The following is a 13,194-nucleotide window of genomic DNA, read 5'->3' as shown; positions in this document are numbered from 1 at the left end:
TGTTCATCATGATAAAAAAATATTTCCAATTTCCCTCCTTTCCCAAAATTATAAATTCGTACTCAATTTAATAAACTTACTATATTGAGTAGGTATTTATTCTGTAAAAATTAAAAAAAAAACATTAATTATTATCGATTGAAAGTATGGCGAGTATTCTCAATCGCTTTGCCGACGACTTGAAAAAGCCTAAACTCTAGTTAGCATCTGAAGAATATCATTTTTCCGTATTTTTTAGTATTTTGAAAATGAAATTAATTCTTAGTACGCGTTTTTACCCTTCTATAAGATATCTCCAAACATCAATTCTCTACATCAAGTTAGTGCTTTCTTCTGTACCTTAGTAGAATGTCTGTCACTCAGGACAAAGCATTTACAAAATATTTCGTGTAATTGTTGACTTAATAAATAGTATTTAGTGAGTACTGGGTACCTATCTTCGTTGCTGATAAAAGAAAAAGGTCTTCCGAAGCGTGTTTTGTCGCCATTGATAGGTTTGGTCTAGTCACATATTCCTTCTACATCATTGAGCCTAGTACCGCCATTAGGTAAGATCAGTTAATCGACTATGCGCCATTATGTAGTCCGAGCTTAATTTTACTGAAACACTAAACGTAAATAATAAATAACTATTTACTGAAATAAGCCCTACATGTTTTAATTACAAAAAGTGTATTATTGAAGTAGCCTATAAACGTAGAACTAATTGCCACAATCTACCATTCTAATTACATAGGGCGACTAACATTTTACATTGGCTTTGATTGACGAGCGAGCCATAAGCTTGCTTTTCTCGTAACTCGTCGGCACACAAAACCGCAATCTTGAAGTGACCTACCAGCGAGCTTTACAAGAGACTCCAAAACCCTGATAAAGCTTGCATGTCAATCAGACGATATAAAGCTATTGGCAAGAAATGCTGTAATCCCGCAACTCCACCCCTAGTTTCCACAAGGCGGCGAGAGTGTGGTTGGTGCTTTACTGCTACCCTTCACTTGATGTCGGTTTTATCGGAGAAGGACGCGAGACCTGTGCAACTGAATATGAAGAGTGTAGTTAGCCAATGACGCTCGTGTGACATGTCGTTTCCTTTGCAACCACTTACGTTAGGTCTCCAAGAAGCCTGTTCGTGTGAATTCTAGGTAAAATATGGATCTAGATCTAACCTAGTGTTTAATGTCCATAATTTGAGTTCTGGTATTGAAGCCATATAAATCATATTTTAGCAGTTGGACATAAAGTCCAAAGATATTCGTAGTAATAAAGTAGTGCTCGACCTCATTCTAAGCAGCAATACAATAACGTGGGATGTGACTATGATTATAATATCTCGGGAGATTATCAGAGACGTGTGACGCCGCACGCACTGCCTTTTATGAGATTAACCTTTTGTCATTGCAATAACATTCATATTATTTCGTTTACATTATGGACATATTATTGTTACATACATATTTTATTTTACTTACGCAAAACGCTTCGTCATACTGGTGAGGCGACATCGCTAACTGCTGCAAGGCATACGACGAGAGGACGTGGAAATAGTATAAAAGCTGCAAGAGTATTTTTCACTTGTCGGTGGAATGCTGATACATTCAGCATAGATCGGAGCTAACGTGACCTCTGATGATGCGCCCAATGCATTACACTCTATGTCGTCGTATGATTATAAAGGTTGCAAACAATCATATTTTAGAAAGATTTGCTTTAGTCTGGATCTAATTACCAATTTCGAGAGTGCGAGTATGAGTGTTTTTTGAAAAGAGCAACTGCCGAGTTTCTTCTTGGTTCTCGGAAGCAAAGGCATTTCGAATCAGTATAGACTCATACTTTATATTAATTTTTAACATTATAACAACTCGAAAAGATCGAAATTCTGATATTTGTAGAAATTAACATTTGCCTAGTTGAAACGTATGGTTAGTGAAACTATGAGATAATTATTTCGATCCCAACTCAATAATTGGTGGCGTTCGAAGATCGCTCCTCAGGATCCAATGGCAACGGTAGTTCTAGACCCACTGTATGATTTACTTATCACTAATTGGCTTCTGAGCGACTCTTCTGAGATAGCTACAGCTTAATCGGCTTTACGTATGAAGCATACAATGGGCTTCATTATTTGTATACATAGACAGTAATTTCACTGTATTTAATCCCTGTATTTAATCAGATTATCTCAGTTAAGACCTAAAAACCTATATCTAATTTATTATTATTATTTATCGCAGGAGAACCAAGGTCACTGACATGGCGCAAACCATCAGCCAGTTGATGTGCCATGCGTGCTGTAGGACGGATAGCCAATGGAGCCAGAAAGTTACTGGCTGAAATCCTTAGACTTTGCTTAGACTTAAGTTTCAGTTAAAACAAGCAAAGTCCACAAATTATCAAGAGGGTGATAGAAAGTGGCTGGATGAGGAAGGCTGAGGACCGGGTGTGGTGGCGCCATTTGGGGAAGACCTATGGGCAGCATTGGACGTCTGTAGTGGACAGTACGCCATACTACCGTCCTATTTTTAGAAGGCGGTTAACTGGAAGAAGTAACTTTTGAGTTAGGTATCATCAAAAAGTGGGAATTTTCAAAAACTGATGTTTCGAAAAAAAATTGAAAATTTGCATTTTATTGTCGCAATACTAGGCAATTCTGCATTTTAGAAATAGGACGGCGGCATAATCGTTTAGGAGAGTACGAAATAAAGTAAAAGAACCCATTTGAATAATTTCATTTTTATTTAATACATTCATATTTAAATATTGGTAACCCAAATATCACAATGAAAAGAAATCACAAAGTTCGACAAAATAATTTAAAGAATTAAATTAAAATATCAAAAAATTATAATAACAAAATAAACAAAACCAACAATTCATTAAATATAGTAGGAATTCAAGCTCGATTGCAATAGTAGATTAAATAAGGTAATTTCATACAAATTGACTAATAATATTTTTTTACATTATAATATCAAAAACCAAATGCCTAACTTTGTATTGTGTGTGAGTGTATTTTTATCACAGTGTTCGGCAATAATTATTATTTAGCAGAAGAGTCTTTCCACACTAGGTAGGTAAGTAATCCATTTTGGTGCGATTTCATATTGATTTCTTAGTTACACCTAATAAAATACCTCTTATAAAAGATTTGCTTTAAAAATGTGTAAAAAGCATACTTATCTAAAAAGAATAAAAAAGCGTACCTAAGCGTAATTCTTCATGCCCAATAATGCCCTAGTTTATTTGAATTACAATATAAAATCTTTGGATAGTTTTGTCACAACAGAGTGAGCTTATGAATATAGGGTTTTTATTAGTAAAAACATTTCGAATAAAGTATGAATTAACAAAAATTATAAAATATTTGGTAAATTATTGTAGTAGAATAGGTCATGTGGATAGACTCTTAACAATTTCATGAACGAGTAGCAGATGTAAAAAATTATACATAATGTAATGACTACATGAAGATACAAGTACATGTATGTCTCGAAAAACTATGATAAATGGAATACTGAATATTATAAGTCAGAACTTAATTATTATGATATAGTTATCAGTCTGTACGGTAGCTTCTTTCGCAAATGTGATATGCTAAACGCTTATATAATTAGTTATGAAATGTACTTTCAGGATTATAGCGATAGGAACATGTTTTGTAAATTATCAAATTTATCTGCTTTAAAAGATCAAAAAAGAAGTTTCAAAATTGTTTAAAAGTTCGAAAAATACAGTATTGGTTTACCTAACGATACACAAAATGTTAAACAATACACAGTAGTACTTCTGTGTTAGAATTATTTATAGAATTTTTCTAATTAAGTAGTTGTAACAGTAGGTCTCAGTTATTCTACTATTATTTTACACTACTAATTGTTACTGGGGAAACTACGTCTCTATTTCACAACATCACAGGGTTGTTTTTTTTTATTCACGTTATAAAGAATACGTTGTACTAAAGATGAAAAAAAAACAACAAATAACTGGGTAACTCAAAAATACTATACGAGAGGAGATTCTACTTTAAGGTACAAAATTTATTTATCAATTCACCATTCATTCACTGTTTCTACTCTAACATTAAATTCAATAGTAATATGGTTTTCCTATAGTTGTCTTATAGTTTTAATGGTTTGATCGTAATTTCCACCTAATCACTATTATTTTTTCAAGGACAGCATATTATTACTGATGATCACATAATTGACTAAACGGATGTCTTGCTCGATGCGTTGATATCACCGATGCTTTTGACTCGACGGTGTCTCTTTTGTTTCACAATGCTGTCATCGGACTTGGGCAGTGGGGAGCTCACTCTGTGGGCTTGCTCCGCTCTTTGCCCATACCTAGAAATAATAACTAATTGTATACTTTCAATAATATCTCTAACGTAATCCAATATCATGTGCGTGGATATACGTTTTTAAAAATCCCGTGGGGACTCTTTTGGTTTTCCGGGGCAAAAGTTGCCAATGTCACTCTCTAGGTCTTTAGTTGTACATATGCTAAAAATCAAGTCAACCCGTTGCTCCGTTGCATCATAATTGAAGAACCTACAAATCAACAAACCAATGAATCAAATAAGAAATAGGTACACCGCATTTATAATATGAAGGTTATAACATAATTTTAAATTTGTGTGCGAACAGTCATATCATAGCATAGGATATTCTGAAGCTCAGTGCTGTGTTGCGAATTTCAACTAAAATTATATTTTGTTATCGTTCTATTTTTCGGTCCCATAGGTAAGGGCTATGCACTAAGTAGCAAACATTTAAGTCGTTACAATATATTGAAAATTAAGGTTGTTTTATTTTAATAAAATGTACCTGTCAGAAAAAGTTTCTAATTCAAACTTACCTGTGAGTAATACGGTCCGTTTCCTTAATGTCATTGAGTCGTGTCATACTATCCCTCGTTGACACACTTGATTGTGAGTACAAGCTTAGAGGCGTATATATCGGTTCGTATTCCTGTAGTGTGGGCGGTGGAGCGTATGTCATACTCAGTTGCGAAAGAGTACGCACAGCTATGGGTGGTGAATACGACATGTAAGGCTGTGTCAAACTCATAACACTAGAACTTTCGCTTGAACTAGATGGCGATGGCCGATCGTGTTTAGGTTTCAGGGCTCCAAGCGCACGTGTTATTGATCCCTGAAAAGGTAACTTACTTATAAAATATGTACTTATTTTTACACATTGCTGATACAGATAAGAGACTTCGTCGCGTAAATTGAGGGTTTTTAAAAAAAAGGCCGCGGAAACTTTTCCCAGAATGTAAGTTATCTTTGTCAAAATTACGTCAAGATCATTTTGAATATGACCAGTTAACAGATAGGTAGACATTTATAATTTTGTATTATAATATTAATATGCATATAGCAAGACTTAAAATTAGCTAGAATGAACGTCAATTATTTATTTGTAAGTGCATAATATTTATTTTTAAATTAAAATTTACCCTTAGACTGTGTCTTCTAGAGTCAGCGCTGAAGTCAATTCCAGGCAAGCCCGTGGCAACTGATCTTGAGAAAGGTCGTCCCAACATCCTTATTTGATGACCGAACATATTCCTGCAAATTATTAACGTTACATGCATCGCCTTCTAAAGGTACAAATTTGAGAAATCATTGACTATAGCCAGATAGCAGTTAGCTTTTATTTTCTTTGTAATTACTCCCTCAAATTTGCACTAATTTATCCAAACATTGCTAACACAAAAAGCAGACATGCAAAGTCTATTGTAATGTGTTTACATTGCTTTATATCTTGGCTTGTATTTAAATATATTCGAGATTCGTATAATTTGATTAGTGAATGATCAAAGATATTTAGATTTATATACGAAGAGCTATAGGAACTTTAATACAACTCGGCATAGACACCAAAAGCATGATGCACTTAAAAATAATACGAATCATGCTGATTGTGTATTTGTATGATGATAACAATGGCCTTAGAGAAACATAAGACATTTAAAAAATAAAGAACAATATCGCATCTTATGAAAAATTATTTAAATAATAATAATTTCAATATTTTTATTAGTTTTATATGAGCGATATTTTTCTTTACAAAAAGATGAAAACAACAACGATAGTAATAATAAATTATTACGTCTCAAGTAGACAAGCTTATAATATCATTGTGTTTGAAATCAATAAAATCTTTTACGTATGGTTGAAAATAAATCGATCAATGTTTTATGGAAGAAAGAAAGTTTGTACGGACAGAGTGGACAAAGCCAGAAAAGTGCGATCTAATGATGATGACAGAGAGGCATTCATGACGTATCGATAAAATGGTTTACCGTTCTGTCTCGATGCAAGGATCGCCAAGTTAGGGGTGATGGTCAAGAAAAGAAATTGGCTCGATATCCCTTAGGTTTATCTTTTTATAAGGATTTATTCACATTTATATGCCAATCAATAATGTTACAATAAAACTAATACACCGTTGTCAACTTTACAATATGAATGTATACAAGTCAAAAACATAGTTATCTTACAATATTAGTAAATACTATTTATTGTTATAACCCTAAAGCTATTGTGAATGGTTCTGTTTTACATCTAATGATATTTAATGAAATTTAAACTGTTTATTATGTTTTAAAATGTGTTGTTATAAATTGAAATAAAAGTTTCGTAGTATTTTTAATATATCTTCGTAATGGGATATAACTCACCCCCTAAAGTAACATAAAGCATTTCATGCTTTTATGCCAATATAAGCTAGTTCGTATGTTATATAATTACTAAAATTACCGAATTGATCGTTTTCGAATAACATTAAATGTGACAAATCTAAACTACAGCACGGCGGAAAGTTCTGGGGGCACATGGAGAGAGAACACCAAATCTAACACAGACGAAGGCGAAGGGGCGACGAATAGTGTTGTGAAGTTTTCCATTGTGAACTTTTCGTTATACTGTACTTACAAACCACGACTCCTACTAGCTATTTCTTATCAGTCTTCACCGCTCGTAAAGTTTTAATAAAAAAGTTGTAAATGAGCAATTTGAAGAAACAGTTCTACCACGGTAATGGTATGTACAGTATTCCAACTTCATACAAACGGACGAAACGCGAGCTATACCTACGCACCTCGATGTCGGCAGGCGCTCGACATGCAGACAGTCGCGATTGTGCCGCAGTGACGAACGGGCGGTGTTTTGTTTTTCTAACAATAACCGCGCGATTTTTTCGTTGTACGTGAAACCCGATCAAAGAAGCCACAATTTCAGCTCAGAATGTCGGTATTTAAGGTACCGGGACTACAATAAGATTAATTCGCAAACTTTTTTGATTGTACCCAGCGATGATTTTGTGGAATATATAAAAAAATTGAGAAAATGTTCCGAACTTCATTTAAAACCAAATATATAAATTGTAAAGTAGCTGCAGGTGTCTATAACCAAGTAAAAGATATTTATTCCTTTTTCTCTATCTTGCCCATGTTACCCAAAACAATTTTTGATTAAAAGCTTTATAGGGATGCGGATTTTTTAAACTTAAATTTAATAATTCGTAACTTTCGTTTAATTTCCTACGTCTCAGTCGAGGCGCAAATATAAACATGGTTTTTTAATTAAATCTACCAATCAAAAAACAACACGCATTTTTATTGAACATTTCCTATGCAATTCACAAAGTATTTTATTTGTTTATATAAAAAAAGTATATTTACAATCACAAAACTAGATGGAAACACAAAGTAGGCAAATGTAATTAAACTACTGGAGGCGGGCAGCCCTACCGCATGTTTACGTACCGCGCAACTGTAGGTATTTATTTCCAAGAAACGGCCGAGTTAGAATACTGTATAGATAATATTACCGTGGTTCTACAAAATCGCAACTGAATATTTACTTTCGTGTAAAAATAGCACTTTTACAAATATTTGTAGTGGAAATTTTACATAGGTACAGGTTTTAAAAGGACATCGAAGCGACATTTATTTCCTGAAGGAGAGCTTTTTGATTTTTTTGGGTTTATCTTTGTTTTGTGGACAACATGGATGCTCGGGCAGCCTCCACTTGCAGTTCTTCCACCTGGCAAAATATCGTATACCTGCAGGATTGCACCTCATATTATAATCATCTACAGGTTGCACACCTACGGGGTTGTGACAGTGACTATGCATTCATGCAGTGCATTTCTCCTTTTGCTCTTAGGGTTTTATTGTGATATTGCAGATTTTTTTTGGTGATACAAAATGTTGCACTTTAAAATTGAATATGAATATCGAATAAATTATCTTTTCTTTGTATTTTGTCCTAAGATAACGTCAAGATTTTTTTGACTTTACTTATAATACTCTAAAAAGTTAAATAGCCTGTTTCATAGATATGTTTTATGAGAAATGTAAGAATATTATTATTCTAAATCTGAAATATTAAATTTTTATTTGTTTACCTTGCTGGAACAATTAGAGCATCAAACTCAGCTACCAAATGTCTTCGTATTATACTCTTAGATGGTGGTATACCTAGGGCAGTAGCCATTGTTTCACCGGTAAAAGACGGTTCCAATACAACCAAACCACCGTGGACACCACTATCTATAAATAAATAAAGATTATGAAATATAAATATACCTACATAAACGTCCATGTAGTACATAAACTTTGAGAATGCATTCGCCATATTTGATCTATGTGACAATTTTCCTGCCAAAAGTACGATTTTAGTCCTTAGTCAAGGGCTAAAATCGTAGGGTAAAAAATATATTTCAAAAATATAAATGAAAACCCACTTCAATAACCACAAATACTAAAAAATAAAAAAGAATTTTATTTATGACTGAATATTATGTACTAAGAGGATAGGATTAATTTATGACTGAATATATTATGGAGGAGTTCATGTAGTTCTATAACAACATATGTAGGATTTTTGCAAAACAACGTCATCAATCGAAAAGTCTGCCCCTGGTTGCCCTTGGGCCAAAGGTGATCATGAAGCTTTGCAATGTTGAGTGACGATCGACAATTTTTGGCTAAGTGGGACTCGTAGCGCGGATAGGACACAAAGTTCTTCGCAATAACGAAATTTATCTTAATATAAACAGGTAAAAATAAAACTGTGTAAGTAAAAAACTTACCTTTGAGATTATCAGCAAATTCGCCTAAATCGATGTTATGCGCCCAACGCATAAACCTTTGATTAGTCCATACTAGCGGATCTGCATCTACGTTTTCACATTGATGCCGCCTCACTGCTAGAGCCTGAGATAATAATCAAGAAAAAATTGCTTTTAGTTTTTAATTTAAGTTTATGTATAGTGATGGTAGTAGAAAATATAATTTAGGAGCAGATTTCGTCACATTAGTACTTATTCTTATCGTATTGTATTCCTAATTATTACCACGTATTTTTTTTTGGGATTTGTAAGATATGTATTTGCGTCTTCTGTTGGCATAAGCCTTTTCAAAAATAAAGGTACTTTTGATAACTAGATGAGCCTTTGACTTCGTTCGCACATAGATTTTTTCAAAATCACGTGGGAGAGCTTTCATTTCCCGGCATAAAATGTAGCAGATGCCAGCTATCTCCAGAATGTACATAAGCTATCTCCATGACTGTTAATCGGATAGACGCACACACTTACGTATTTATAACTTAGTATAGATAAATTACTATTTTAGACCAACAAATAACAATTTATGTAATCATTTATGGAAAAGTAACACTTCACACTATCACACTAATATTATAAAGGCGAAAGTTTGAGTGTATGTATGTATGTGTGTGTGTATGTTTGTTACTCTTTCACGCAAAAACTACTGAACAGATTGGGCTGAAATTTGGAATGGAGGTAGATGTTATCCTGGATTAGCACATAAGCTACTTTTTATCTCGGAAATCAAAGAGTTCCCGCAGGATTTCGGAAAACCTAAATCCACGCGGACGAAGTCGCTGGCGTCAGCTAGTATAAAATAATGAGTAATAACTAATGAGCGAGAAGAACGTGGACAAATTTTGTTCAATGCCAGTCTGGAATTTAAAAGAGGCTTGAACAAGAAATATGATTAACGACGTTACCATTACGGGGGTCGCAGCTACACGAAACAGCTTGTAAGGGCGGACACAAATAGGTTTCGGCAATTAAGCTGATAAATTCGATATAATTAATTAAACACTAGTTACATACGTAGCCAATAAATATATATAGAAGGAAAAGCTGACTGACTGACTGACTCACTGAATGATCTATCACCGCACAGCTTAAACTCCGCTAACATCCGCTAAGAGAGGATTTTGAAAATTCAACCCCTAAGGGGGCCAAATACGGATTTGAAATTAGTGTAGTCAACGCGAACGAAGTCGTGGGCATAAGCTACTGTAAAATATAAATAAACAGCATGCGAGTTAGACGATGCTTGCAGGGACAAAAAGTAGCCTATGTCCTTTCCTGGCATGCAAGCTATCTCTGTACCAATGTTTAGTATGGATTATTATTGAAGTCACATAACTCTTTGTAAACGAAATATATCTAAGTTTCAAGTATTGAACACAGAGTAGGTATCTACACCGCGTTTAGATTTAGAAACTCGAAACTTGCCCCGAAGCTATTTAAACTAACGTCCGTGTCCGCCTTTAAAAGCTTCACACTGCTATTTGTTTGCTTTCGTCTTATCTTTGTTTTTGTTTATCGTGGGATGAACTGCGTATTTATTTATGAATAAAACAGATTTTAACGGAAAATAACATTTTTTAAGGTTAGATTAATTTTCGCATGAATCATTTTCGTACCTACTTCGTCCGCAAGACATTATAATATACTCTAAAATATATTTGAGATAAGGATCATTAGCAACTTCAATAACTTACTTTATAGCTACTTTATATAAATTAGCTTATATATTATATTAATATATACTTTATATAAATTAGCGTCATTTTAAAGTACTTAATCGAATGAGTTTTAATACTCTCCCTCATAATTGTGGATATAAAATAAATGGATGCCGTGGTTATTACTTTCACAAGAAAGGCCTACTTGCGACTGCGAAGATCGACTCACGCTCTACTAAAAATAGGTCGACGTATTGAATTCTGTACAGATGATATACAAACATATTATGTATTAAAGCTATCATAATTATTTCGAAACTTTGAATTCTTAGCACAAACAAAAAACATCAAGAAGCTTTAAGAAAAAATAGGTCATGACTTTACCTTTTTTAAGTAAAGATTTAGGTAAAATTAAAAATAAGAGAGTAATAAAAGTGAGTCACACTTACTTGTCTATCGTATTTCATTATCCTTAGCAGATGGATGCCGTGGACGATAGAGGCTTGGTGGAATTTTCTGGTGACACCAAGATATTTCTCCAATTCCTTCTTGCTGATGGTGTCTAGCATTCGGGCGTCTACTAGATTGGTCACGAATGATTCGGCATACTGTAGGAATGTTATGAAAATTTACAATATCTATGTAAGTATATAGGTTAAGTTAATTAATGAATAAAATAAAGATACATAATTTTTTATCACTTTATTACATTTTGATATATATAATATTGAAGAAATATACAACATTATTGATTTTATAAATTGATTTTTTTGAATATTTTATTATGTATTTTACCTTAGTAACAATTATTTTATTTTCGTCTTATAAATCAATTAAAGAACTGACTTGACTTTAAAAATTAATGAAAATTACCTTTGTTATCCGAACTTACCTGTGAAAGTCCTAAATCAGGTAACCACTCGGCCGCAACCCAGGCGTGAGTCAGCTGCCCGATGCTCGGGTTTCTCACGAGGTCTGGTCGCCGCCTCTCCTCGATCGCCAGCCGCAGTTTCTTCCTGTGCATGGGCTGGCTGATCCCCAGGCCGACCTCCAGGTCCGTGTCTGTGAGCTCGAGCAGAACCTGCCCATTCAAAGCACGTATCTAGAAACAACCAGAACACAATATTTGACGCTTCTATTGCGTCAGTTGCTTGCTATACTTATATATTCAGAATATATTAAATTAAATATATACAATAAAATAAAAGCAAAAGTTTCCATATTGTTTTCCAAATAAATGAAAGGTAAGTTAAATTAAATTCAATAAAAATATCAGTAAATAAGTTGTTAGTATTATTTTGTAAGTTGTAAGTACATAGTTATTAGTTGTTGGTTAGTTATATTCCTTAGTAAATAATTTGACAATAACCACGCAATTTTCATTTAATTTTTGTTGGAACTGGCTGTAAACTAAATTGTTTATATTTAAATATATTCTTATTCTTATTCTTTTTCTAAAATCCTTTTGTTTTTACGTTCGATGACTTTTTATCTCACTTCAAATATATATCTCAAACAGGACGTCCAAGCTTTTCTTTTTACTGATATTCTTCCTATAAATTCAAAATATCCCAACAATTTTATATAAAGCAAGGATCTTTAATCCATTTTAAACTCGACCATAAAATAATCCAAAGTAAGACTTGAAATGATAATATGAATAATATTTCGTGGGAAGAATGGTTTATTATATTAATTTTTTGTTTTAATAAAGCCCCATTGTGTTTTGCTCACGGAACTGTGTAATATGATTTTAATATAAAATATGATGCCCTCGATGTTGAGAATGTAATATGAAAAGTCATAATAGTGTCATACAGGTTTATGAGCTGGGAGGAATAAAGTGATTTTTCAATGTAGACCAAAATGTTCTCTCTACATTTTATATTTTTATAACTTATTTGAGGTTGAAAAATAAAATAATCGTGTACTATAAGGAATTTTTGGTAAACTTTATCGAGACTTATTTGATTAAAGAAAACATATAAAAGTCTAGTAATACGTGTGTTTATGATTTAATCAGTAATATTAATGTGCGGTACCTAATCACTTAACATCAGATGACCCCGTGTGCTCGTTTGCTTGCAATTTTAAATTCAAATTCAAGTATCTTTTTTGCGAATTTGGGTGTTGGAATTGTGGTATTTATTGGGAATTTATTAAAAAAATCTGTCAGGTACGTAGCAAGTCAGGGGTTTTTAACTTTGCCCAAATTTTTTTTATTCTTTTCATCCATTTTATCCATAAAACGGCATTTGCATTGTTGTTCTCCAATATAAAATCATAACAATATTAATAACATCTCTCCGTATCGAACCGATAACAGACGTGATTTGAATAAACAAATGCCGCGATGAATTTACTAAAAGGACTGTGTTGCGACTTCATTTCCATAT

General features: G+C 33.3%; 1 protein-coding gene across 4 annotated transcripts in view; it reads right to left on the bottom strand.

Moving 5' to 3' along the window:
* Nucleotides 1–2,959: 2,959 nt before the first annotated feature.
* The window catches only part of LOC123872324 (kazrin), a 167,319-nt gene continuing 157,084 nt past the window's right edge, over nt 2,960–13,194 (bottom strand). For 3 of the 4 annotated variants that reach the window (XM_045916537.1, XM_045916538.1, XM_045916536.1), the window contains 7 exons: nt 11,691–11,900; nt 11,248–11,406; nt 9,105–9,228; nt 8,418–8,562; nt 5,461–5,572; nt 4,858–5,153; nt 2,960–4,343 (listed from right to left, as the gene is read on the bottom strand). In XM_045916537.1, the coding sequence (XP_045772493.1) occupies nt 4,205–4,343; nt 4,858–5,153; nt 5,461–5,572; nt 8,418–8,562; nt 9,105–9,228; nt 11,248–11,406; nt 11,691–11,900 (1,185 nt within the window). In that variant the 3' untranslated portion in view covers nt 2,960–4,204. The remainder of the gene's footprint in view (nt 4,344–4,857; nt 5,154–5,460; nt 5,573–8,417; nt 8,563–9,104; nt 9,229–11,247; nt 11,407–11,690; nt 11,901–13,194) is intronic. The other variant, XM_045916539.1, reaches the window with a different exon arrangement.

Source organism: Maniola jurtina, chromosome 15 (genome assembly GCF_905333055.1).
Source record: "Maniola jurtina chromosome 15, ilManJurt1.1, whole genome shotgun sequence".
Lineage (NCBI taxonomy): Eukaryota > Metazoa > Arthropoda > Insecta > Lepidoptera > Nymphalidae > Maniola > Maniola jurtina.
This window is presented reverse-complemented; position numbering and strand designations above follow the sequence as displayed.